The sequence below is a fragment of the Panicum virgatum genome, chromosome 7K (assembly GCF_016808335.1).
Source record: "Panicum virgatum strain AP13 chromosome 7K, P.virgatum_v5, whole genome shotgun sequence".
Classification (NCBI taxonomy): Eukaryota; Viridiplantae; Streptophyta; class Magnoliopsida; order Poales; family Poaceae; genus Panicum; species Panicum virgatum.
The window spans coordinates 35,445,105-35,470,858 of record NC_053142.1 but is presented as its reverse complement, the minus strand read 5'-3'; the positions used below and the strand labels follow the sequence as shown (position 1 = coordinate 35,470,858).

Sequence of the window (25,754 nt, the reverse complement as noted above, 5' to 3'; positions counted from 1 at the left end):
ACTTGTAGGGCATTTCATTTCACCGGTCAAAGGTTGTGTAGAGAAGTGCATGACCGGATTTAGGATAGATGGCCGTACTATCAAGAGGGGCAAACTTGTTTGCATATCGGTCATCTAGTGCCACTTGAGCGATCTAACATTGCGATGTTGCTAGGATCGAGTGGCGTGGTGAGATCAAGTGAAAGTTCTTTGAAAATGATTGTGAAATGCTAACACACATGCACATGGTGTTGTTCACGTGGTGGTGTCGGCGCATTTGCAAAGGAGAAAGAGTTGGAGTTGATGTTTATCAACTTGGGGAAGCAAGAAAGGATTTTCGGTGTTCTTCGGGGATTAGGTTGGCTCTTGGAGTGAAATACTACTTTGATCCATTGTGTTTTGAATCAAATATTGAGTTGGTTTGTGTAGCCCTCTGAATAAGCTTTCCATAGAGTCCAAGATCACCAAATTTGGACTTTGGAGCTAAGAGTTATGACAGTTTTACCGAGGTACATTTTTGCTGGAAAGAGACCTGCAGACGGTCCGCTCCTGGGGGGCGGACGGTACGTCGTTATCTCGGATGAGCTCAAACAGAACCATTTTTTGCTCTGTTGGTGGTCCAAAATGAACTGCGGACCGTCCGGTCCATGGGGGCGGATGGTCCGCCTTTAAAAGCTGAAACGGGCGCAGAAACTTGATAGTTCTGTCTTGGGTGTCCAAATTGTACTGCGGATGGTCTGGCCCTTGGGGGCGGACGGTCCGCCTCCTACTGAAAATTCTGGGACAGAAAAACTGTGGTTTCTGTGTGTGCTCACTTTTTGAACGGCGGACGGTCCGCCCCTGGGGAGCGGACAGTCCGCCGGTCACTTCCAGATTTAGTCAGAGACGTTTGCAAATCGGTTGGTTCGAAGTTTTGAACTACGGACGGTCCGCCCCAGGGGTGCGGACAGTCCGCCCGAGGCTCTAATGGTCGACTCTGACACATAATCATTGCAGTTCTAGCCGTTGGTTTTGAATGGCAGACGGTCCGGTCTGTGTGAGGCGGACAGTCCGCGAAAACTCTGTTTTCACGGGTTTTGAGTATAACGGCTAGTTTGGGGCCTCCCTATATAAATAGAGGGTGTGGCCGGCCATTTGAGGTGGCTGATCACCTTGGGGACTTGGTGTCCATGTGTGAGAGTGCTTGAGAGCCCTCTACTCACTCTAACTTGAAAGTGATCATCCGATCAAGTGAGAGAGCGATTCTAGTGCGATTACTTTGAGAGATTGCATCGAGTGGCACTAGGTGATCGTGTTGCAAGCCGGTGTGCTTGTTACTCTTGGAGGTTGCCACCTCCTAGACGGCTTGGTGGCAAGAGGCTCTGTTGAAACCCGCAAGAAGATTGTGCGGTGCTCCGGAGAAGAGATTGTGAGGGGTATTGTGCTCACCCCGCGAGAGCCGCCAAGAGCAACTCTAGTTGAGCGAGACGTGAAGAGCAACAAGTGGTCCGGCCGGATCATGTGCTAGAGCTCGGTGTGAGCACTCCACGTGGGAGAGTGTGACTTGAGAGTCACCACTAGCAAGAGGATCGGCGGCAACCTTGGAGCTTGTCTCAATGGGGATTAGCTTGGTGGCAACCAAGTGAACCTCGGGGTAAAAATCACCGTGTCAATCTTGTTTACTCTTCTCGGTGGTTTGCATTCTCCAAATCATAAGCCTTGTATTTATATTCATCTATATCTTGTGTTTGTGTAGTTGCTCTCTAGTGATTAGTTAGCTTGTGTAGCTTGCTAATCATCTTCTTGCTTGTGTAGCTAGAAGTAGAGATCCTAGTGTAACTAGTTAACTTGTGTAGTTTAATTAGTTGCTCTTGCTTAGATTGTGTAGTTAAGCAAGTTGAGCTCTTGGGTTTGGATTGTGTATCCTTGTCCTTGAGTATCTAGTGAGTTTAGGTTTGGCTTTGTGCTTTTGCTCATTAGAATTGTGTAGGAACTCCCCTTGTTTGTGAAGTACTAGTGCTTAGCCTTGTGTGGCTTGGTATTATAATTTTTAGGAGAGCTCTTGTTAGCTTGGCACTCCATTTGCTTTGTGTAGGATCTTTTTGGAGGTGCCTTAGAGTCATAGTTAGAGGGGTGAAGTCTTGGCTAAGCGAATAGTTTCAATTCCGCATAAGTTTCGGTTAGCCGGCACAATTAGTTTTAGAAAGGACTATTCACCCCCCTCTAGTCCGCCATCTCGACCCTACAAGTGGTATCAGTGCCGAGGTCTCTCATTTGTGGTCCTTACCGACCCGAGAAGATGGCGATTTATGGGCTAGATGTTGAGTGTCCACACATTTTTTATGGCACACACTTTGCACGGTGGAGAAATTGGATGACATGCAATTTTAAGTTTATTTTTCCCTCAAATGTGGTGGATGGTAGATGTAGTTTTTTCTCATGTGTTGGATGAAAGAAATCTAACTCAAACACAAGAGAAATGCCTAGATCGAGACATATAAGCTACTAACATATTGTTTAGATCTTTACATGATTGCATTCTTTGTGAGGTCATGAACATGAAAACCGCCCACGAGATTTGGAGTTATCTCAATGAGATATATGGGGCGGCCTCCGATGATGATAAGCCCAAGGAGGGAGCGCATGAGGATGATAAGCACATCCACGACATGGTGATTGTGGAAGATTGCTCCACCTCATGGACAAGTGATAATGATGATGATGATGATCAATCTACAATAAGCTCACTTGACAAGGTTGATGATGACGATTCAAGTGTTGCAAATAATGATTCTACGTCAAGCACACTTGATGGTCAAATTGATTCATACACGGATGATATTGCTACGCCAAGCTCATCTCCATCTCCACATTACTTCATGTCACAAGGTGACACAAAGGTATCAAAATGCAATGTGATTGATCTTAATTCATATGATGAGTTCTTGAGTAGATATGCTAGCTTGACCAAATTATTTGAGGAAGCGTTAACCAAAACAATCAAATTTGAAAATGAAAACTCTTTTCTCAAAGACATATGTGAACAACTTATGACATAAAGGTAAAATTTGAGAAGTGTTCACATGAGGAGCTAAAATTGACTCATGAGGAGCTTAGTGTTGCTCATGAGAATTTGGTACTAGACCATGCTTTACTCACTAACAAGCGTTCTAGTAAAGTAATTAAAACTAGTGAGAGCTCATCACATGGGTCAAAAGATCAATTGCAAAATGTTGCTAACCCTTGTGATGCAGGCAAGAAACATGTATCCACCTCATGTGATGATTTATTGTCTATGCCATGTACTTCACATATAGATGCTTGTTCTTCTTCTACTATGCAATATGAGACTAACCTTGTAGAAGAAAACAAAGAGCTTCAAAGTCAAGTGAAGTATTTAAGCAACAAGATAGAGAGATGGACAAAATCAAAAGTCACACTTGAAAGCATAATAAAAAACCAAAGAAGCTTCGGTGACATGAGTGGCATTGGTTCCAACAAGAGCAAAGCCAAAGGCAAGAAATAGGGCAAGAATAAATATAATAGGAAGATGAAGAAGCAAGAAGAAATGAAGCTATCTCATTTCATGTGCTTTCAATGCCATGAGATGGGACATCTTGCAAATGGTTGCCCCAACAAAGAAAAGCTTAAGTTGAAGAAGGAAGAAGAGAAGCTTAAACATGTCAAATGCTTCAAGTGCCGCACTTGGGGTCACCTCACCTCAATGTGCCCAACCAAGCAAATGGTGAAGCAACAAGAACCTCAATCAAAGCCACAAGTTGAGCAAGAGAAGGCACTCCAACCTCAAGTCAAGAGCAACCATGATGATCAAGTTGATGACTTGAAGATGATAAAAAAGAGAACAAGAAGGGTGGCAAGGCAAGAGCAAGGCATCCAACTCATATTCAAGATGCCAAGATGTTGAGCAAAAACAAGATTCAAGAGAAGAATCCACATGCTCACATCAAGTGCTATAGTTGTGCAATATTGGGTCCCCTAGTTTCGGGTTGCCCAAACAAGCTTGAGAAGAAGGCTCAAGCAAACAATGAGAAACAAGGCAATGAGAAGCATCAAATGAGTAAGGAAGAAAAGGCTCAACAAAAGAGAAGATGCTACTTATGCCGGGAAAGGGGACACATGACTTATTCATGTCCCTTAGGTAACAATTCTAAGCCTATTTCAATTGATGTAAATATTATGCTTAAAAAGGATGGTAATGGTACCTCATTTATTACTATTGTAAAACATCCCGCTATTCATACTAAGGCATTGCCAAAGTATGTTGCTCCTAACTTGAGAGGACCCAACCTAGTTTGGGTACCATCAAAACGTGGATGAATGTGTGTAGGTACCAAATGCATTGGAAGCGTGATTCAAATTAAATTATTATTTTTGATCTTATGATTGAATCAAGGAATTGAAGTTTTCTTTGCATATATACAACCCAATGCCAAGTCAAAACAATGAAGTCCAAGTGCTACAACATACAAGTATCTTATTCTTGTTGTGAGAAATTCATTGGAAATATTTGATGGCTTGCAAACTTAATTGTGTTAAATCTTACTTTTGGATGAAAAATCTTTTTGCAAATTGAAAAATGAGCTAAATGTCATTTACTTCTCAAATGTAGCTTGAAAACCAGTACATATGACATTTGGTTCTTATGTGCACTCTTTGTTTCAAATTTTTTATTTTTCAAAGCTTTTATGAGCTATTTATGAGTTTCCTTGATTTTACTTGTTTTATTTTTGATTTCTCGCTCTTACTCACTCATATGAGTCCTTGGATGGTGTTCATACTAGTTTTGAGATTTTTGGAATTTTATTTGAGCAATAATCCCAATTCAAAGTTGAAATTGTGAAAGTTGGTAAAATTCTGGGCTGTCTGAATTTTGGTAGCGCGGATGGTCCGCATGTAAGAGGCGGACAATCCGCCATTCATGAAGTGTTTCACCAGAGGCTCTGATCAGCAGAAAATTTCAGCGCGGACAGTCCGCCCATGGACTGCGGACGGTCCGCCAGATGCACTGGTAAGATTCGGTTACGCCGATGATGTGTCCACTATGCAAGCGCGGACGGTCCGCCAAGTATCCGCGGACGGTCCGTCTAAGATAAGTTGAATCTACTCAGAAACAAACTCTACTCTGTCCAAATCAGAATGTGAACAGTGGACAGTCCGCCCAAGGCAAGCGGACCGTCCGCTCTTGCTGTTTTCAGAAGGATCCTGGCAGCTAGACTTATCATGAGCTATAAAGGTCCTCAAGTTGGAATCATCTTTACAAGTAACTGAGGAACCTAGGTTTGGTTTTGAAATGATCTAGAAGCATGACGAGTATTGGGTACAAGGCCATTTGATTGAGAAGTATTTTTGGCACACTTTTGGTACTCAAGTTGAGAATCAAGACCAACCTCAAGTAGAAAGAAAAAGACTTAGAGCAGACTCTAAAATTACTCATTATGATAAGTCCATTGTTTGATCAATCAACTAAATTTATTTCAAGTGAGTGTCAGGAATGGTTCTTGTAGAGATCACTTCTCTCTGGAGAGAGGCAAGCCGCCCAAGAGTAGGATTGACAAGCAAGGTGCTTGGAAGGCCAACATAGAAGTGGTTATCTAGAGTCATTGGAGATGCTTAGTTGAAGATATCAAATGGGTTGATCAAGAAAAGCAAGCAACACCCAAAGTAGAGAGATTCATGAAAATTCAAGTGATATTCAAATGGTATTCTCTAATGCAAGCAAAAATCAAAGAGATGAAGCAAGCCAACCACAACAAGATGGTGCATTTGATGATAAGTGGTATTCATTTCATATGGGTGAAGATTGGTTTTCATATTGGTATTCATTGTCTTCACCAAGCTATTATAATTGGACTTCATGATGCTATTTGGAGAGCTAAATTGGAATCTAATGACTATCCTCTACTCCAACATAGTAAGGTGAAATTGCTTGACATATGCATTCATACTATGCTAAAGACATGATTAGTGTATATAGTCATATATAGTGATCATTCATGAAAAATAAAATAATTTTAAATGTTTTATGATGCCACTATTGCTTCTATGCTTGATATGATCTAGTGGTAATATATGACATGTTCATGAGCTAGTAAACCTAAGTAGTTGATCTAGAAAATGAGCTTTCAAGTGTTTAACTCAACATTGTCAAGATAACCCTTAGAATGAGGTGTGAAGAAGCTTGTCATTGGTTCAAACCGAGTTGAATTATTTGGGCAAGTAGTCTAGATCAAGTCAAAGAGAAAGAAGCTCATGGAAACAATCCAGTTCAAGAATTGATTATCAATGTCAAATTCAACAAAGTGGTCTATCATGATTTTACAAGTGATACTAGATTCAACAAAAGGTATATCATTGTATCTCTACAAGTGATATACATGGTCATACAAATAGTATTCATTCAAGTAGATCTAGTGTAATAATGGTGGTTCCACAAGTGATCCTCAACTTTAAGTGATCAATTCAAATCATGAAAGCTACCCTCATCAAGAAGAGCTCAAGATTCAAGTAGATTGACAAACACTTTGACATAGGGGGAGGAGCTCCACTACAAGGTATCAAGGTCAAGGATCCCACTAGTATCCTACATGTGGCATTTCAAGGTGGTCTTCATGCTTCCACATGTTGTTGTTACAAGTGGTGTCAATTCCAATCAACTTGAAAGTATCCATCAAAAATGAAGATTCAAGACTCAACCATCTACCTAAGTCCAACTCTTTGTATCAAACCACAAGCGCTTCATATGATTACCTACAAGGGGTATTCAAGTGGTAACCCTACAAGTACAGGAGGTACAACTTCAAGTGGTAGCCATTGATCTTCACATGGACAATTTCATGTGGTTTCGGCCCTTTTTATGGTCATTGATGACAAATGGGGAGAGGAATGAACAAAGATATGAATTATCCTTGGATGACAAATGGGGAGATGAGATGAGAGTGCGATCATGGACATGGATCAAGATGAGCAATATTGAGGAGGATCAATATTCTTGGACAAGAGGAGCACACAAATAGGGGGAGCAAGCTTTTGAACTTGGTTGTTTGCATTTGATATGTGTATATTCATATGCTTGCTTGCATTTGCATAAGTTTTAAAATTTATATATGCATTGCTTGTGTGTGATGTATGCTAGTCATAGAACTTGATTGATGTTTTGATAACTAGCATGCATAGATTGTAGCTAGACATTTTTTTTACAAGTGAATCAAGAGCCTTGCTAATTTTGTTGATCTCATGAGGTATCTTGAGTTTTTGATGAATGTCTAGTTACTCATTGATGCTAAGGAATGAACTTCAAGGATGCAACTCAAATTGGTATCACGCTTCAAAGGTTTATCCTATATACCTTAGCATCACTTAGTAGTGATAACAATTCCACAAATTTCATATTTATGCATGTGTGTGAGTTTAAAACCAAATCTCTTGAGCACACATGTAGGGGGAGTTATCACTACCAAGTCGGATTTTTATGGTACTTATCCAATCTTTTACAAGTGGTCTTAATGGTGGATAAGAAACATAAAATCCAAACCAAGTTAGCTATTTACACATGTGTGAAGTGCTAGCTTGGAATAAGCTTAATTTCCATATCTTTGTAGAGTTGTCATCAATTACCAAAAAGGGGGAGATTGAAAGGCCCTTGTTTGGTTTTGGTAATTGAGTGACAACTTAGGTGGACTAATAAGTGTTTATGTTGAGATACACAGGAGATTAGTCCACACAAAGACACTAGTATGAGCAACATGTGCCATGGAGGAGAAATGGCTAAGGGTTGATGCTATGCTCATATAGTGTGATCGAGGAGCTCATTGCATATGAGACATGACATGGAGTTATGTGACCAAAGTGGAGAAGATCAAGACAAGGCTTGGCTTGATGGACCGGTTGCAATGGAGAATGGCAAGTCAAGGCTTTGAAGCGAGGGACCGCAAGGCGGTGAAGTTTGGGCTAGATTTGGCGCCGATGGACCGAGGCAACGGTGAAGAGCGAGCAAGGTCAAGATCGATGAACCAAAGAGGTCATGTGATAATATGGAGTGGATCATATCATTCAAGAAAGATCAAGCCAAGTCACTCATGATGATGATCAAAAGGCTTGATGAAGTTTGGTGATTGTATGGCATCAACATTTGGGAAGATGAAATGGAATGCGCAAGGCAAAGGTATGACTTGTAGGGCATTTCATTTCACCGGTCAAAGATTGTGTAGAGAAGTGCATGACCGGATTTAGGATAGATGGCCGTACTATCAAGAGGGGCAAACTTGTTAGCATATCGGTCATCTAGTGCCACTTGAGCGGTCTAACATTGCGATGTTGCTAGGATCGAGTGGCGTGGTGAGATCAAGTGAAAGTTCTTTGAAAATGATTGTGAAATGCTAACACACATGCACATGGTGTTGTTCACGTGGTGGTGTTGGCACATTTGCAAAGGAGAAAGAGTTGGAGTTGATGTTTATCAACTTGGGGAAGCAAGAAAGGCTTTTCGGTGTTCTTCGGAGATTAGGTTAGCTCTTGGAGTGAAATACTTCTTTGATCCATTGTGTTTTGGATCAAATATTCAGTTGGGTTGTGTAGTCATCTGAATAAGCTTTCCATGGAGTCCAAGATCACCAAATTTGGACTTTGGAGCTAAGAGTTATTGCTATTTTACCGAGGTACATTTCTGCTGGAAATAGACCTGCGGACGGTCCGCTCCTGGGGGGCGGACGGTCCGCCGTTATCTCGGATGAGCTCAAACAAAACCATTTTTTTTGCTCTGTTGGTGGTCCAAAATGAACTGCGGACCGTCCGGTCCATGGGGGCGGATGGTCCGCCTTTAAAAGCTGAAACGGGCGCAGAAACTTGATAGTTCTGTCTTGGGTGTCCAAATTGTACTGCGGATGGTCTGGCCCTTGGGGGCGGACGGTCCGCCTCCTACTGAAAATTCTGGGACAGAAACACTGCGGTTTCTGTGTGTGCTCACTTTTTGAACGGCGGACGGTCCGCCCCTGGGGAGCGGACAGTCCGCCGGTCACTTCCAGATTTAGTCAGAGACGTTTGCAAATCGGTTGGTTCGAAGTTTTGAACCGCGGACGGTCCGCCCCAGGGGTGCGGACAGTCCGCCCGGGGCTCTAACGGTCGACTCTGACACATAATCATTGCAGTTCTAGCCGTTGGTTTTGAATGGCGGACGGTCCGGTCTCTGTGAGGCGGACAGTCCGCGAAAACTCTGTTTTCACGGGTTTTGAGTATAACGGCTAGTTTGGGGCCTCCCTATATAAATAGAGGGTGTGGCCGGCCATTTGAGGTGGCTGAGCACCTTAGTGACTTGGTGTCCATGTGTGAGAGTGCTTGAGAGCCCTCTACTCACTCTAACTTGATAGTAATCATCCGATCAAGTGAGAGAGCGATTCTAGTGCGATTACTTTGAGAGATTGCATCGAGTGGCACTAGGTGATCGTGTTGCAAGCCGGTGTGCTTGTTACTCTTGGAGGTTGCCACCGCCTAGACGGCTTGGTGGCAAGAGGCTCTGTTGAAGCCCGCAAGAAGATTGTGCGGTGCTCCGGAGAAGAGATTGTGAGGGGTATTGTGCTCATCTCGCGGGAGCCGCGAAGAGCAACTCTAGTTGAGCGAGACGTGAAGAGCAACAAGTGGTCCGGCCGGATCATGTGCTAGAGCTCGGTGTGAGCACTCCACGTGGGAGAGTGTGACTTGAGAATCACCACTAGCAAGAGGATCGGCGGCAACCTTGGAGCTTGTCTCAACGGGGATTAGCTTGGTGGCAACTAAGTGAACCTCGGGATAAAAATCACTGTGTCAATCTTGTCTACTCTTCTCGGTGGTTTGCATTCTCCAAATCATAAGACTTATATTTATATTCATCTATATCTTGTACTTGTGTAGTTGCTCTCTAGTGATTAGTTAGCTTGTGTAGCTTGCTAATCATCTTCTTGCTTGTGTAGTTAGAAGTAGAGATCCTAGTGTAACTAGTTAGCTTGTGTAGTTTAATTAGTTGCTCTTGCTTAGATTGTGTAGTTAAGTAAGTTGAGCTCTTGGGTTTGGATTGTGTATCCTTGTCCTTGAGCATCTAGTGAGCTTAGGTTTAGCTTTGTACTTTTGCTCATTAGAATTGTGTAGGAACTCCCCTTGTTTGTGAAGTACTAGTGCTTAGCCTTGTGTGGCTTGGCATTATAATTTTTAGGAGAGCTCTTGTTAGCTTGGCACTCCATTTGCTTTGTGTAGGATCTTTTTGGAGGTGCCTTAGAGTCATAGTTAGAGGGGTGAAGTCTTGGCTAAGCGAATAGTTTCAATTCCGCATAAGTTTCGGTTAGCCGGCACAATTAGTTTTAGAAAGGACTATTCACCCCCTCTAGTCTGCCATCTCGACCCTACAAGAGGACCGGCGGCGAGCAGGGCCCCCTTCTGGGCGAGGCTTCGGCGTCCGCGACAGCCTCCCCATCACCGGCAGTAAAAGAGGGGCCATCGGCCACGACGCTCGGAGGTCCGGCTCGCCAAGGCTGGTCGCAAGGACCTCAGTTCCTGGCCCCGGCGTGCCGCCGCAACGTGGCCGGCAGACGCGGCACTCGGAGGTCGGCCTCGGCGAGGCCTAATTGGGGACGATGACGTGGATGTCGCCGCGCGGGAGCCGCTGCTGGAGCCCTAGTTAAGGTTTTTGTCCACGGCGATCTTGGGCGACCGGCGGCGTTGGCAGCCTGCTCCGCGCAGCTCATGGCCGCCGTCAACGCCGTCTCTTGCCGCCTCGCCGGCGGACGATCTAATCGACTCGCAGTGTCGCTGACGCAAGGGTTGTCTGCTTCAGCCTGACGATCTCCTCGACTCCTCGTGCAGCATCGCCACAGGTTGGCATCCTCATGCAGTGTCGTCGGTGGCCAATCTGCATATTTTTTAATTGATTTCCTATCAATTAGAACTTCAAACCAATCAATTAGGGAAGTGAGGCCAAAGGGCCTCTAGCTGCATTGGTTAGAGGAACCCAGCGGCACTCCTCAGGTTCTGGGTTCAACTCTTCGTGGGAGCGAATTTCAGGTTGAGGTTAAAAAAACCCCCTTGCCTGCCTCATGTCCAAAAGCACTGTGGAGCCCGGCCTAACTCACAAGGCGACGGGCCCCGTGTACGGGTGGGGCAGGGGTTCGGGGGTTTTCTTGGCCTGGCCTAACTCACAAGGCGACGGGCCCCGTGTACGGGTGGGGCAGGGGTTCGGGGGTTTTCTTGGCCTGCTGTGAGAAGGTCATTCTACCTCTCAAACAATGTCGTGGGGGCGGTCTTACCCCCGCAGGTCAAGTTTTTTTCAATTAGGGAAGCGAGGAAGTGGAACCTGCCGATTGCTAGCGTGTGGCTCCGACATGTTGCATTACGAATCCCAGATTTCCAGTGCGTAAGCATATCGTGAACACACCTCCTTTGCATTCAGGTTTTAGTTCGATCATGAGGTCATTGTGTATGAGTATATATGTAACAATATCATATGCTTCAGGCCATTTAGTACATGCGTATGGGTATATATGTACCAATGTCATATGCTTCAGGTCATGGAGTACATTCATGACGTTTTGACGAACACATGCTATCAGTTGCAAGTAACAGCAATTCTCCCATTTGGTGGATTCATCATAATGTGAATATATAGGCCGGCGAACGCGGCGATGCAGAGCTCGGCGTCGGAGGCCAGGAAGGCGGCACGGCACTGCAGGAACTGGGGTAAGCCTCCGCTTCGTAATCTGTTTCTTCCTCCCTGATTTCTTTCCTGCTGAACGCCGAGACGTGCTCTGATCCTAACTTTTTAACCTTCTGATGATGTTGTGTGTAATCGTGCAGTTATCATGCCGCCATCTGCCCTTGATAGAAATTGGAGATGGCCCATCCTGTTGATTCCCCCTCTACTCTGCATGTTCCGTTATGTTTGATTTTGAGGGATGGCTCACGTCTTCACCTCTGGTCACAGATTTATATAGGAAAAACTGGATGGGCGTGGCCTCCCTGTATTGTTGGCGGCACAAACTTCTGCATTCAAGTAATTTTGATTTAATGGCAATAACTTCTGTATGATGAAGTTCATCTTATGTTTATTGACTGTACTATCTGATTTGTTGCCGTGCCTTTGCCCTTCAATATTCTAGGCCCTTATTAGCTCAACCACGAGTGCTAGGTTTGGGGCCACTATCTTAAGTTGTGAATTTCTGATTAACAAATATTGCGATTCAGCTGGCTAAAAATATTTGTCTTATTTCAATCTACCACACGTAGCTGAGAAATATACGAATCTAATGCAGTTAATCATATATTGTAGGTTCATGTTGCTCTTAGGTCATTTTGTTATTAGAAGTTTCTATTTATTAATTAATCTTGACAATTTCTTGTGTGGACATAGAGTTATATGAAAATCTGAAAAATGGGGCCACTGTGAGCTCAGCTTTCACATTTAATTACTATATAGCTTCAAAACTGATATTTTCATTTTGTGTGGTCATTAAGATATATTTTTCATACCTATATATATATTTCATGGAGTGATGCCTCTCATATCTTTCAGGTTGAAGGACAATGGACCCGAGGAGGCTAAGACTTGATGAGTTCTTACTGATCAGATCAGCTATATATCCGTTCAACAATTATTAAAAGCTGCAGATAATAGGTAAAATCTGGTCCATCTTTGACCTTGCTGATTTATGTCACCAAGCTTATACTTCAGTGGTTCTGAAGTGAACCTTCGCAATTCATTTTTTTAATTTCATATGATAGTTATTTTCCTTTTAACATGTTATCTACGATTAACAGGAGACAAGCTGGAATGGCATAATCTTGGCCTGGTGTTTAGATAACCTTGTAATCTCATCTTTAGGCATATTTTGTACAGAAAAGTTTTGTGTTTGCCTTCCTGATTTGGTCTGATGGATGATCAAGCTGCCGAGGCATTCCATCCCTTCTCCATTTAATAGGCTAAGGTGAGTTGTCTAGCATTACTCCATTTAAATGATGAATCACCCTTAAATATCAGGGGTTGGAGACTAACATAACACTGGAAATTTTTATTGGTTGAGTTCAGCATTTATCACATTGCTAAACACTTTCAAGCAGCTGGACCACAATATGTAAGTTTGGATTAGTCGAGTTACTTGTTGGTTCTGTTTATATTTACCATAATTTCTGAACTTTAAAAGTTCTCAAGTGAATTTACTTACTATAAGATAAGAAATCAGTGCTTCCATGTAATAAATAATTCAAACTGTGTTCAAATTTATGTAATGTCTGTTCATATAATATAATCTTAACATATATGGACATTTATTGGTACATGGTAAAATGACAAATTTATTCTCTATATGGTAGATTAGGTTTTCTGATACTCTACTGCAGTGAACAAGGGTTACACAACGTGCTAGTTTTGATTTATACTTTTATGATACTAGCACTGGGAGAATATATATACTTGAAGATTGATATTTATAAAGGTAATTTGTATGCCTGAGTTGCTACATTTCATATGATGAAGATTGATGCTTATGGAGGAAATTTGTTTCACCCTTGGCAATGCACGGGCATAGGAATATAGGATGCTGAGCACTGAGGCAGAACTCTACGATAGATATTTTGGCATTTGCTGGAAATGCATATTGGAAAATATTTCCTCAATGTGTTTAGAAATATCTTAGCAGCATCACATGAAAAACTATTTGAAAGAGGGTTATGTGGTATTTGACATTCTGATGCAGTTAAATTTTGTCACATGGAAAAAATATTTTGTACTGCTTTCAATAGAACATTTTGAGCCAGTTGATGTGGTTTATTTCATTCTCATTAGATGTAACCAAGTTTAATAATCTCATTTGTACTGCTTTCTATTTATTTTTCAGGAAATATTGGGTGCTACTAGCTCCATAATAGGTGAATTGATCTCATCTACAGTAGTACTCTTTGCTTGATCCATACCTTTTTTTTAGATTATAGTCACTCAGCTAGATTAGTTGACTTGTTGGAAAACATAGCAAGTTAGTTGACAGAAAGCCACTCAAAGTAGGTCCCACTCAACTGAATTGTGAGCTTTATCTATACTATGAATGTGGTTTGTATGATTGATGTGCTTGTGCTCAACTTTAAAACTAATTTGCAGCCAAATGAGCTTCTATTTTTTTATTTGTTTAAATGATCTTGTTGGATGACCAGTTGGTAAAAGGAGCTGTTAACCAGTTGGTAAAAAGAGCTGTTAACTTCAGTCTGTCTATATTGTTAACCTGATTCCTCTAACGTGTGTTTTTATTCATTCATAAACGTATTTTTTTCCTGAGATACTGAATTCATGCATTAATGTGAACTGGTTATGTCTACATGACAGCTGAATGGAAAAGTAGACAGATACATTGAATTGGTAACTGAGTAAGTGTTTCATTTTTCTCAAACCAATAAAACTCGTGCCTGTACTAGAACTCAAAATTAAAATTGCTGAAAACCAGCTATCATTCAAACAAGTCAGCATGAAATATCTTTGCATTGTTTATCCTGACAAATATTGAGAACAGAGGGAAAATCCAAAGGGAGAAAAGAGAGCTCGGCCACCAGCCCAAAGTCTGAAAATTTTAGATTAATTAACCTTTCCGCCACTTTGCCGATGTAATTAGTCTAGAAGTCACAAGTGTTTTGGTATTTCTTAAGACTGTAAACATGATATACTTGCAATGTTACCAGCTTCGGAAAATCTGATTTTATTGTAACATGATTTCGTTAAACTATTTTACCAATCTTAAGCAAAAGCTACTACCCAGTGAGGTGGAATGGATGGGTGACCTCAAGGCACACAGGGACGACTTGGAGAGCATGCAGAAAAGCTCTATGGCTGGAGACTTGTAGCTGTTTGTAAACATTCGCATTTGATATGATTTGGAGCACTTTGCTCCGAAGATAATCATACTGCTGACATTCATCTAGAGGTTCTGAATTTTCAGTGATGTCATGTCAATCCAATAATTGAAAAGAAACATATCGAGCTCTTGGGCCTTACTGTGTTTATGGTGATTGTGATAGTGTGATCTTTCGTATTGTAAGAAATTTTATGTTTTTTCATATGGGAACGAATTTGCTTAATATGCCCTCTATATTCTGAATCATTTTGCTTTAATCATTAAACTTTGTATCCATATTTAATATGCATTTTGGGTGTTCCAGTTGATCTTCTGTTCTGAGGTTATATTTGACAGGTTGCTCCAATTTTGATACAAAGTTGCCGGAGGGCAAGCATCGATACAGCATACCCACATGACATAGCACGCCTATCACGTCGACGACTGAACCATGAGGTGATTTCATAGCACAATCCAGCGAGAGAAACAATGCTTATATAGCCACAGTAGCGTTCAAAAATTAAGAAACTCCAAAACTTACACACGTATTTGCTATATATATATATATATATATATATATATATATATATATATATATAGCAAATGTGAGACGGGAACCAAATCATAAAAAAAATCATGAAAACTAAGGGATCAAATAACACACTTCATCCTTGCTTCTATTACGTGCAAAAAAAGAGACAAAAGTACGCTACTATTAAAAAGGAAGATAAGGAGAAATGTGTGAAAGCACATGAAAATTAACAACGGAGGAAGCCAAATTCCATGAATCAGAAACAAAGCCCAACAAAGAGCCAACGATTGAGGGTAATCTGATTGGCTATAGTTTTAATATGCATTCACATATTTTTTTAGTTTCATATATTTCTGTGATTTGTTGCAATGTACCTTAATTTTTGCAAGAAACAAACACAAGTGCTAGTATAACTTAGAGTCCCAGACACCAATATTGAGCAGATTGGGAGCAACCATAATTGTGTTGGCCATGCTAGAGTTGTGTTTGGATCAAGAAAGCTTAAAGATAGAGAGATGATGTTGCGTGCATGTTTGGTTTCTCTTGGTGAAGCCATGAGCCGCCTACATTTCGTAGACCTCTCTTTCATAGAAGCTTGCACGCATAAGCAATTCATAATTCCACCCATTGCTTGTATTAATATACTGTTGTAAGTACAAATTAATGTGATATTAACATATGTTGCTTGTCAAGTGAATTATTAAACACGTGCGGCACACGCACGCGCACCCTATATAAACAAGAAACTAAGTTATGGGGATTTAAGGGACATTTTTGGAATTAGGAAGTAAATGGGAATTAGAAATTAATTATTGTGCAAGAGTGACGTCAACAAGATATAATTGAGAAATAACCAAATAAATAAGGCAAGTATTATATTTTGTATTTTGTAGTTAAAATAAAAGATGATAGATTTTACGGATCAAAGATAGTGAAGATCACAAGATTTCTAAAATATGAATATAATGGAATACATCGAACATCATAATTGTTTTGCTAAAAAAAAGTCATGTCTACAGCATAGGCATGACATCAATGAATATTGAGCTTGCATGTAGGTACAGAGGCATTGCGCCTGGTAGATTTGCAGATTTGCAGAAGAGATGACGATGATGGCCTTGTTTGGTCGTGTGCATATAAACATGCACATGACCATGGTTGATTACATTTGCATCGTTGCACATGATGGCCCGGTGCCGGTTGCTTATAACTATTGACGTCGGCCCTTGAGCAGCATGCATCGAGCATGCATCGACGCGACAGCATTCGACAATGTAGGAAGCATGTAGTGATGCTAATATAGGGCGAGCGGTGCAGACAGGGTATGCATGTCCAGCGAACAATGGGAAAGTATGCAGCAAGCCAGACATCGCCTGTCGAGGCCCCAGGGAAGAACGCAACTTCGCCTCCTACTCGGCAAGAGCTATTTGGAGCATTATTTAGTTCATTTGCAGCGAATAGAACGCAATACATTATTAGAAAAGCAGCCGTGTTCATAGTGTTATCATATTTCGAACATTTACTTATACATACCATTATACACTATCTTATACACACCATTATACACTATCATATATACACTATTTACCTATTTTTATAATTATATATTTTTATATTTCAAATATTTTTTGTTTTTACCACAATTGAGACCTCATTTTTTTTCATCATATATAGTTTCTCAAAAATGCTTGTTGCAACTAAAATTTAATATAATTTTTTCGCAATATTATTCTTCAGACACGTGCGATGTCGCACGTGCACCCTACTAGTTTATATAATAAATGTTATTATTCTATCATATAAATTTGGTCAAATATAAAAAACTTTGACTCTCCAAAATTATTGGAATATCTTACAATTTGGAACGGAGGAAATACTCCTGATACCCGAGGACTACCTCTTCCACTGGCAGACACCTATAGCTAAGTTCGGTCGTTTTCTCAAGTACATCAGCAGCCATCTTCTTGGGGTCCAAGATCCAGCATTAGCATTAAAAACGTTTCGGGGGGTAAATGGCCCTTTCCGAATCCGTTTAGACGTACCTTTTGCCTGCCAGGCGCCAGCGCGGCTAGGATCTCATCTGCCAATCAGTGCGTCAGCCCGGTGGCAGGAAATCATAGAGCAACCTACTGGATCCGAAACTGATAATTGGACCGCCCGGCTGAGCCCATGAGCGATGAGGCCTTATTTAGATGTGTAAAGTTTTGGGTGTAAAGTATTGTAGCACTTTCATTTGTATTTGATAATTATTGTCCCGTCATAGATTAATTAGGCTCAAAAGATTCGTCTCGTAAATTATAGATAAAATATGTAATTAGTTATTTTGTTTAGCTACATTTAATACTTCATACATGTATTGAAATATACGATGTGATGGGGAATCTTATAAAGTTTTGGAATTTTGAAGGAAACTAAACAATGCCTGAATGAATGCTGATGCTGCCGCCAACCTACAAGAACAGAAGAGAACGTTCAATCATTCACACAAAAAAGGAAATGGAGTGAGCTTGCCGTTCAGACTTCAGAGATTGGCCAACTCCGAAGTCAGAACAGAACACATCCCGTTAGACGCTCTACGTGAACTGTCTGTCTCCGTCGTCAGATTAAGCTGTCGTCCTGTGATCTGTTGGATGCCCGCTAAATGCCTCAGGCGCCCCCCGTTTCCCTGCAGATCCCGTACGCGGAGCCTTTGCTTTGCCACGCAAACAAAAAGCGATCCAGCGATTCTCCATTGGAGGAGGAACACGTACTGCGTGTGTACAGCTGGGCTGCTGACGCTCGAAACCGCGTACGGGCAACGGCGCAAGCGTCAGCAGCGCAACCGCTTTCTGTTTGGCGCAAAAAAGAAGAAAAGCTCAGAGAGATTCGGCGGGTGAGGCCGCTCGAAGGCGAGCCCCACCCACCAACAGGTTTCATACGCGAAAGTCAACGTCTCCGCGGCCGTATTCGCGTCGCGCAGGACCAGAGTCCCGGCGGATTCTCCCTCTGCCTCTGGCAGTGGCAGGCACAGGCAGGCATCCTCCGGGTGATCTGCGATCCGGCGCCGTGCGTGGCGTGCACAACGCGTGCGCGCGCCGGGGGCCAACTGGCCAAGGCCAGTGCCCAGCCCAGCCGAGCAGAAAGCCGCCGCTCGCGCAACAGGCGTGGCGGTGGCGCAGCGCAAAGCCGCAAAAGGGCTCGGCATTGGTGTTTCTGTTTCCCACTGGAGTGGAGAGTGGACGACCGGCTCCTTTCTCCTCTGCAGAGTCTTCTTTTTTTTTTTTGATCGGTCCTCTGCAGAGTTTTTGGCATCGCACTTGAGCTTAAACTTCTGGTGGCGACAGGCCGGCTGATGCTGACGGCACGATGCGTACAGAAGAGTGAAACCCAGCGCATGTTCCGTCGGGGCATCCCGACCGGGCCGGTGTCCGTGGTCGCTCGGCTCGCCCGTGCCACGGCGCTGCTTAACTGAAAGGCGGCCGCATCAATGGTGACGCGCGGTGATTACTCGCAAACTTTCCCGGCGATTACACGCCATGACGGTGGCATTTAGTGGCCACCAATCCAGACGCGGCGCGGCCTCGGACGGTTACGGCTCCGGGACAGGACCCGGTCGCGCTCGAGCGCCCCGTTTACCTTGTCGTCGTGCCGGGCCAGCATCAGAAACTCTCCGCGTCTCGCCGCGCCGCGATGCGTCCACTTGCGCGCCACATCCGCACGAGGCGTAGCGTAACCACAGCCATGTACCAAAGGGATGAAGGGATCTCGAACAGGGTCGTCTTTGTTTACGTTAGGAATGTGAGAGTGTGCGATGCATGATTTGTGCTCGTCGTGTCTCCCGCACCGTACACGCCTAGCACGACACTTGTTGATGGGTAAACCATTCCGAAAAGCAGCAGAGATGCTTACCAGACAACCTCACAATCAGCGTAGGAGCTCAGCATGAAACGGAATATTTTTACATATATAAATATCTTTTTCCCATCCGTGGCCAAGAATTCATCAGGGCCGTAGAACGCCCCGGAAGCCGTCCAAATCTCACCGTGCACCGCATACCGTTACGGCGTCCCCTCTCCTCCCTGCTGTAATGCCATGCCAGCTGCCGCTAGACAACCCAGCGGTGGAAAGAAAGCTTCTTTCCAATATTCCTCCGCCTTGTTCCCATTCTCTCCCCCCCTACTCTTTCCTCCCCTGCAGCTGCAGCTGCTCCCCGCATGGTGTGAATTGTGATCAGCCCGCCCCCGGGGGCAAAAAAAGAAGAGGAAAGGAGCGACGCCGCCAGCTAGCCATGCTCCCGCCGCGCGCCGCCGCCGCGCCGGTGGCGCCGCTGCTTCTGCTGACCCTGGCCCTGGCGGCCGGCGCGGCCCGGGCCGCCGACGACCTGGCCTCGGACGCCGCGTCGCTGCAGGCCTTCCTCGCGCCGTTCGGGTCCGCGACCGTGACGTGGGACGCGTCCCGGCCGGCCTGCTCCTGGACGGGCGTCGTCTGCACGGGCGGCCGCGTCACGGAGATCCACCTGCCCGGGGACGGGCTCCGGGGCGCGCTCCCCGTCGGCGCGCTCGGCGGGCTCACCAAGCTCGCCGTTCTGTCGTTGCGGTACAACGCGCTCTCCGGCCCGCTGCCGCCGGACATCGCCTCCTGCGTCGAGCTCCGGGTGATCAACCTGCAGTCCAACCTCCTCTCCGGCGAGCTCCCGGCGGCGGTGCTGGCGCTCCCGGCGCTCACGCAGCTCAACCTCGCCGGGAACCGCTTCTCGGGGCGGATACCGCCGAGCATTGCCAAGAACGGGCGGCTGCAGCTGCTCTACCTCGACGGCAACCGCCTCACCGGGGAGGTGCCGGACGTCATCATGCCGTCGCTCACCGCGTTAAACGTCTCCTTCAACAACCTCACCGGCGAGGTACCCAAGAGCCTCAGCGGCATGCCGGCGACGTCTTTCCTCGGCATGCCGTTGTGCGGCAAGCCCCTCCTGCCCTGCCGGGCGCCAAGTTCGTCGGAACCACCGTCGCGGCCTCCCACGCTCGCGCCAGAAGCACCGGCCGGCTCTTCAGATATCCGCGGAGGAGATAGGCACCGCCTCGCCGGCGGCGCCCTCGCTGGCATTGTGATTGGCTGCGCGTTCGGCTTCCTTCTCATCGCGGCCGTTCTCGTCCTCGTGTGTGGCGCGCTGCGGCGCGAGCCAAGAGCAACCTACCGCAGCCATGACGCCGTGGCGGCGGAGCTGGCGCTGCACAGCAAAGAGGCGATGAGCCCCAACGGCTACACCCCACGAGTCTCCGACGCGCGGCCGCCGCCTTCGGTGCCGCCTGCCCTGCCCACCGCATCAGTGGGGAAGAAGAAGCTTTTTTTCTTCGGGAGGATCCCTCGCCCCTACGACCTCGAGGACCTGCTGCGCGCGTCCGCCGAGGTTCTCGGGAAGGGTACATTCGGCACCACGTACAAGGCCGCGATCGAGTCCGGGCCGGTCATGGCGGTGAAGCGCCTCAAGGAGACTTCGCTGCCGGAGCGCGAGTTCCGGGACAAGGTCGCGGCGATCGGCGGGATCGACCATCCCAACGTCGTGCCCCTGCAGGCCTATTACTTCAGCAAGGACGAGAAGCTCATGGTGTACGAGTTCGTGGCCATGGGCAGCCTCTCCTCGATGCTTCACGGTACGAGCTCCCGTTCTTCTCAAGCAATCCCACTCTGTTTCGATGTCGATGATCGAGTTGAATAGAGATTTTCTGATGGGGTTGGCAACTCAACTGCAGGGAACCGTGGCTCCGGCCGGTCGCCGCTGAACTGGGAGTCGAGGAGGCGCATCGCGCTGGCCTCGGGGCGCGGCCTCGAGTACATCCACGCCACGGGCTCCATGGTCACGCACGGCAACATCAAGTCCTCCAACATCCTCCTCAGCCGGTCGGTGGACGCGCGCGTGGCCGACCACGGCATGGCGCACCTCGTCGGCCCCGCGGGCGCGCCGGCGACCCGCGTCGCGGGGTACCGCGCACCCGAGGTCGTGGCGGACCCGCGCCGGGTGTCGCAGAAGACCGACGTGTACAGCTTCGGCGTGCTGCTGCTGGAGCTGCTGACCGGGAAGGCGCCGACGCACGCCGTGCTGCACGACGAGGGCGTGGACCTCCCGCGGTGGGCGCGCTCCGTGGTCAAGGAGGAGTGGACGGCCGAGGTGTTCGACGCGGAGCTGCTCCGGCACCCGGGCGCCGAGGAGGAGATGGTGGAGATGCTGCGGCTGGCCATGGACTGCACCGTGCCCACCCCGGACCAGCGGCCGGCGATGCCCGAGATCGTGGCGCGCATCCAGGAGATCGGCGCCGCGGGGTCGGCGTCGACGGCGCGGACTGGCCGGAGCGCGTCCATGGACGAGGCCGACGACCGGCCGCTGAGACCCACCGGATCGATCCGTCAGAGCTGAGGTCCGTCCGCCCGGTCACTCGTGTTCTTTTCAGGCTGCAGCGTAGCGATGATTTGGTGACTCATGGAAGGTTCTGAAGGAAAAAAAAAAAAGAGATCTTTTTGTTCTGTCTTCTTGCGCTTGTCGTAGAGCGTTGCCCGTGTGCTGTTTATTCGTCGATGAAGTTTCATGAATCTCTTGATACTTCTTCTTCCCGAATTCTTTCGTTTAGCAGCGTGTGTGCGGGTGTGTGCTGGTGGTGGTCAAGTTTGATTGTCGGTATTCTGTAGCTGGGATACCCATTTTTATTGTAGCAAGATAGGACTAGTATAGTCATCTGTAACTACACAATAAAGAGCGGAGCAGCCGGGCCCCACGGGTCAGACTCTTACCTCACCGGGCCAATGGCCCCGGACCCGCTCCCCGCTCTGGACGGGTCCGGACATGCCATGTGTCCCTGAGGAGGGGAAGCTCCGAACCAACAGCCAAGGGCTCGGGCCCCCCATAGGGATCCGGGACCTCCCGCGTTCATTCGGACCTCCCACGCGCGTAGAACCAACATACCGCCGGGGGGTCCGGGGGCGCCACGTGTCTCGAAGGTGCGGGTGCGGGTCTTCCGCTGGAAGACACGCCCACCCACAGCATTCAATGCGGGTGGTTAAGGCGTGCTCTGCCGCCGCGGCACGCGGGACAGCCTTTGTCAGGCCTCACTGTAGACCGCATATTATCGAGGTACACAGTGCAGCCGCATGCGCCGCATCCGCGCAGAGCCTGTCTGCCGCATTAAATGGATACGACGGCACGGTACCTTTTCATCATACCGCCTACGCCGCAAGCTACACGGCCCGTTCAGCTACGCTGCAGGCAACGCCGCAAGCTACACCCTGGCGCCGTTTCGACAAGACAGGGCATGGATATGCTGAACGGAGGATTCCCACGGGCAGAGCAAGGAAATCTAGGAATAAGATCTACTTCGCCTGCAACGCCATAATGTCTGAACAGTATATTATTTTATACTACATTATTGGACCCAGCTGTCGGTGACCCAATGGCCATGTACGCGCCTCCCTTGGAATATAAAAGGGAGACGCTCACTGCACACAGACACGATCTCACAGATTCTCAGACGCTCTTTGGACGGAGCACTAGACACGTCAAAACTCTCAACCTCTTGAAAGCGCAAGCAATACAACACACAGTGGACGTAGAGTATTACGCTCCGGCGGCCCGAACCACTTTAAACCTGCTGTGTTCATCGCGTTCCACCACCGAGATTGGGCTAATCCTAGCTAACCCCCGAGTACTCACCCTCTGATTTTATACGGGTGCATTACGCCACCCGGCTGTGGGTTTGCACACCACGACATTAGTGATAGGAGAAGTCTTGATGCGGTCACGCAATGTGTAATTAATTACTTCTAGTACCTGATTGATGTTTTTTTTATCGAATACGCAGGAGAGCTGCGTATCTTTGTATTAAGAAGAAGAATAGAGTTTTACAAACAACGCGAGCTGAATCGCCTGACTCGCCACGCAACCACTCACACAAGCGCTTATATTACACGCCTGAAATAACAAAAAAGAACCAGTGCTGAGGCGTAATTTACGTAACAAACAAACAACCTAACTTACGTGCACCAGCATCGATCCACCATAAGCCTTCCTGTCTGATCATATGGATGACCAGGTTAACACCAGCTGCAGCGCCTCTGAACACCCGGGTATTCCGCTCCTTCCAAAGATGCCAAGTAATTAGCGAGAAAAGGGTGTCGAACCCCTTCCTCTTGTAGCCTGGAAGTTGCTGCCGCAGATGCCACCACCAGTCTGCAAGGGACATGTCTTGCTCTGGCGCAAGGACAGTGAATCCTAGGTGCTGCAGAATTTCCCACCAAACTTGCAAAGAGAAGGAACACTGAAACAGCATGTGTTCACTCGTCTCATCAGCTTGATCGCAGAGCTTGCAGGTAGCATCAGCTTGCAGCCCATGTCGCAACCTTCTATCAGCAGTCCATAGCCTACGATGAAATGCAAGCCAAAGGAAGAACTTGACTTTCAGAGGAGCCCAGCAGCGCCATATAAGCTGAGCTCCATGCAAGGCAGTCGACCCAAGATGCAGGGCACGATAGGCCGATTGTGCAGAGTATCTTCCATCAGCCGACCATCGCCAAGTGAAGCGATCACTTATACCTGGTTGTAGCTGAATGTTGGCTAGTCGATCCCCAAGCCGGTTCAATTCTTCAAGCGTTGTAGCACCAGGTACACCAGTGATATCTCTCGTCCACCGATCCTCTGCAAGAGCTTGAGCCACAGTGCGCACCTTCTTAAATCTTGGAGGCACAAGTGCTAACAGCTTGGGGGCAATGCACTCGATTGATTTCCCTTCCAGCCAGCTGTCCTTCCAGAACAGAATCGAGGAACCATCACCAAGAACTGCGAGAACAGAAACACGAAAGAAGGCCTCAACATCTGGATCCACACAAATTTCAAGTGCTGACCAAGCCCTGTCCCGATCAGTAAGCTGCAACCACAACCACCTGGACTGAAGTGCAATCCCTGCCAGCTTCAGGTCCAAAATTCCTAGTCCCCCAAGCTCAGTCGGGCGACAGGCTGAAGGCCAGGCAACAACACATTTCCCCCTCACGTTCTGATCACCACCAGCCCAGAGGAACTTGCGGCAAATCGCATCAATCTCTTGAATGGCCCAAGGTGGCAAATTGTTAGCCATAAGCATATAAATAGGAACTGCAGTAGCTACAGACTTCACCACCACAAGCCGGCCACTTTTGTTCATCAGAGAGCCATGCCACGGAGGCAGCTTGGCGGCCACCTTCTCTATCACCGGCCGAATGTGGGACTTGGGGATTTTCTTTAAGGACAGTGGCAATCCCAAGTATTTAACTGGAAATTCCACAACCGGGCAGGGAAATTCACGCTGAAAGTCCGCCATCATGTTCCCAGGATCAAAGATGGCCGTGACAGAGCACTTCTGCAAATTTGTACATAGGCCTGAAGCCTGACCAAAAATGCTGAGCAGCTTGGCAACAGCATGGCCTTCTCTCTCAGTTGGTGCAGCGAACAGAATCACATCATCCGCGTGCGTGCGAACCTGATTGATGTTCAATGGAAAGGTTTTAGGCTCGAGCCCCTTGCAATGCGATTACCTCAGCTGATATCATGTCCGATCGTGCGTGCGTGCGTACCATGTCTCGCCAACTAACAACTGCACCACGAAAGCAAAGAGTTGCTTTTGTGCGAGATCCGCTGCATTGACTGAGCGCTCGGGATCGGCCAGTAACTGTCTGACTGAGATCAGAAGCTGGAAATTTGTTGCCTGCAGTGAGAGACGGCGTCGCCACAGCCCACAGGTTTATTTATAATCTTGAGAGCTCAGAGGACCTGTTCCTGAACTACCGACTGTTTAGTTTCCACCTCATAAATCACGTAAAAAAACATTACATTGAATATTTCGACACATGCATGGAGTACTAAATGAAGTCTATTTACAAAACTTTTTTTGCATCGATGGGGCTGTAAATTGCGAGACGAATCTAATGAGCCTGCTTAATCTATGGTTTGCAACAGTGATGCTACAGTAACCATCCGCTAATTATGAATTAATCATGAATTAATTAACATCATTAGATTCGTCTCGCGATTTACAACCCATCTATACAAAAGATTTTGTAAATAAACTTCATTTATTACTTCAAATTAGCAAGATTCTTTCGAATTTTTTTTGCGTTTCAAGTAAACAGGACCAGTCGAGGGAACAACAACGACAGCGACAACTGGACACGACTGACTGACGCAATGGCGTTTTTTGCGGAGCAACTAACAGAGCATGACCGTTGGTTGGCGCCTTGGCGGTATTCCAGACTACCCCCAGGATACGAACTGCCTGCCCCGCAGCTCCAAGCTCCAACTGCAGCACCGCGTCGAGGAGTGGTTGTACTTGTATCCTTCTAGGCCGTACTTGCCGACCACGAACTCCCGGCACAGCATGTCAGCATCCATCTGCGCCTTAATCCTCCAACTGGGATGC

At 46.3% G+C, this 25,754-nt stretch overlaps 1 protein-coding gene and 1 long non-coding RNA gene across 5 annotated transcripts; both read left to right on the top strand.

Moving 5' to 3' along the window:
* Nucleotides 1–11,273: 11,273 nt before the first annotated feature.
* On the top strand, nucleotides 11,274–15,060 carry LOC120642331. 4 transcript variants are annotated; one of them, XR_005662568.1, is made up of 6 exons: nucleotides 11,274–11,676; nucleotides 11,794–11,989; nucleotides 12,509–12,610; nucleotides 12,754–13,427; nucleotides 13,830–13,860; nucleotides 14,736–15,060. It is a non-coding gene; the product is annotated as an uncharacterized LOC120642331 (long non-coding RNA). The 4 variants fall into 4 exon arrangements; XR_005662567.1 differs by having other exon boundaries at nucleotides 14,719–15,060; XR_005662569.1 differs by lacking the exon at nucleotides 14,736–15,060 and having other exon boundaries at nucleotides 11,921–11,989; nucleotides 13,830–14,684.
* A 4,317-nt stretch (nucleotides 15,061–19,377) lies between these two features.
* LOC120642330 (probable inactive receptor kinase RLK902) lies at nucleotides 19,378–21,943 on the top strand. Its single transcript, XM_039918790.1, has 2 exons — nucleotides 19,378–20,972; nucleotides 21,072–21,943. Exons 1-2 carry the CDS (start codon nucleotides 19,409–19,411, stop codon nucleotides 21,731–21,733), a joined length of 2,226 nt encoding a protein of 741 aa, XP_039774724.1. The 5' UTR covers nucleotides 19,378–19,408; the 3' UTR covers nucleotides 21,734–21,943.
* Nucleotides 21,944–25,754: the final 3,811 nt, after the last annotated feature.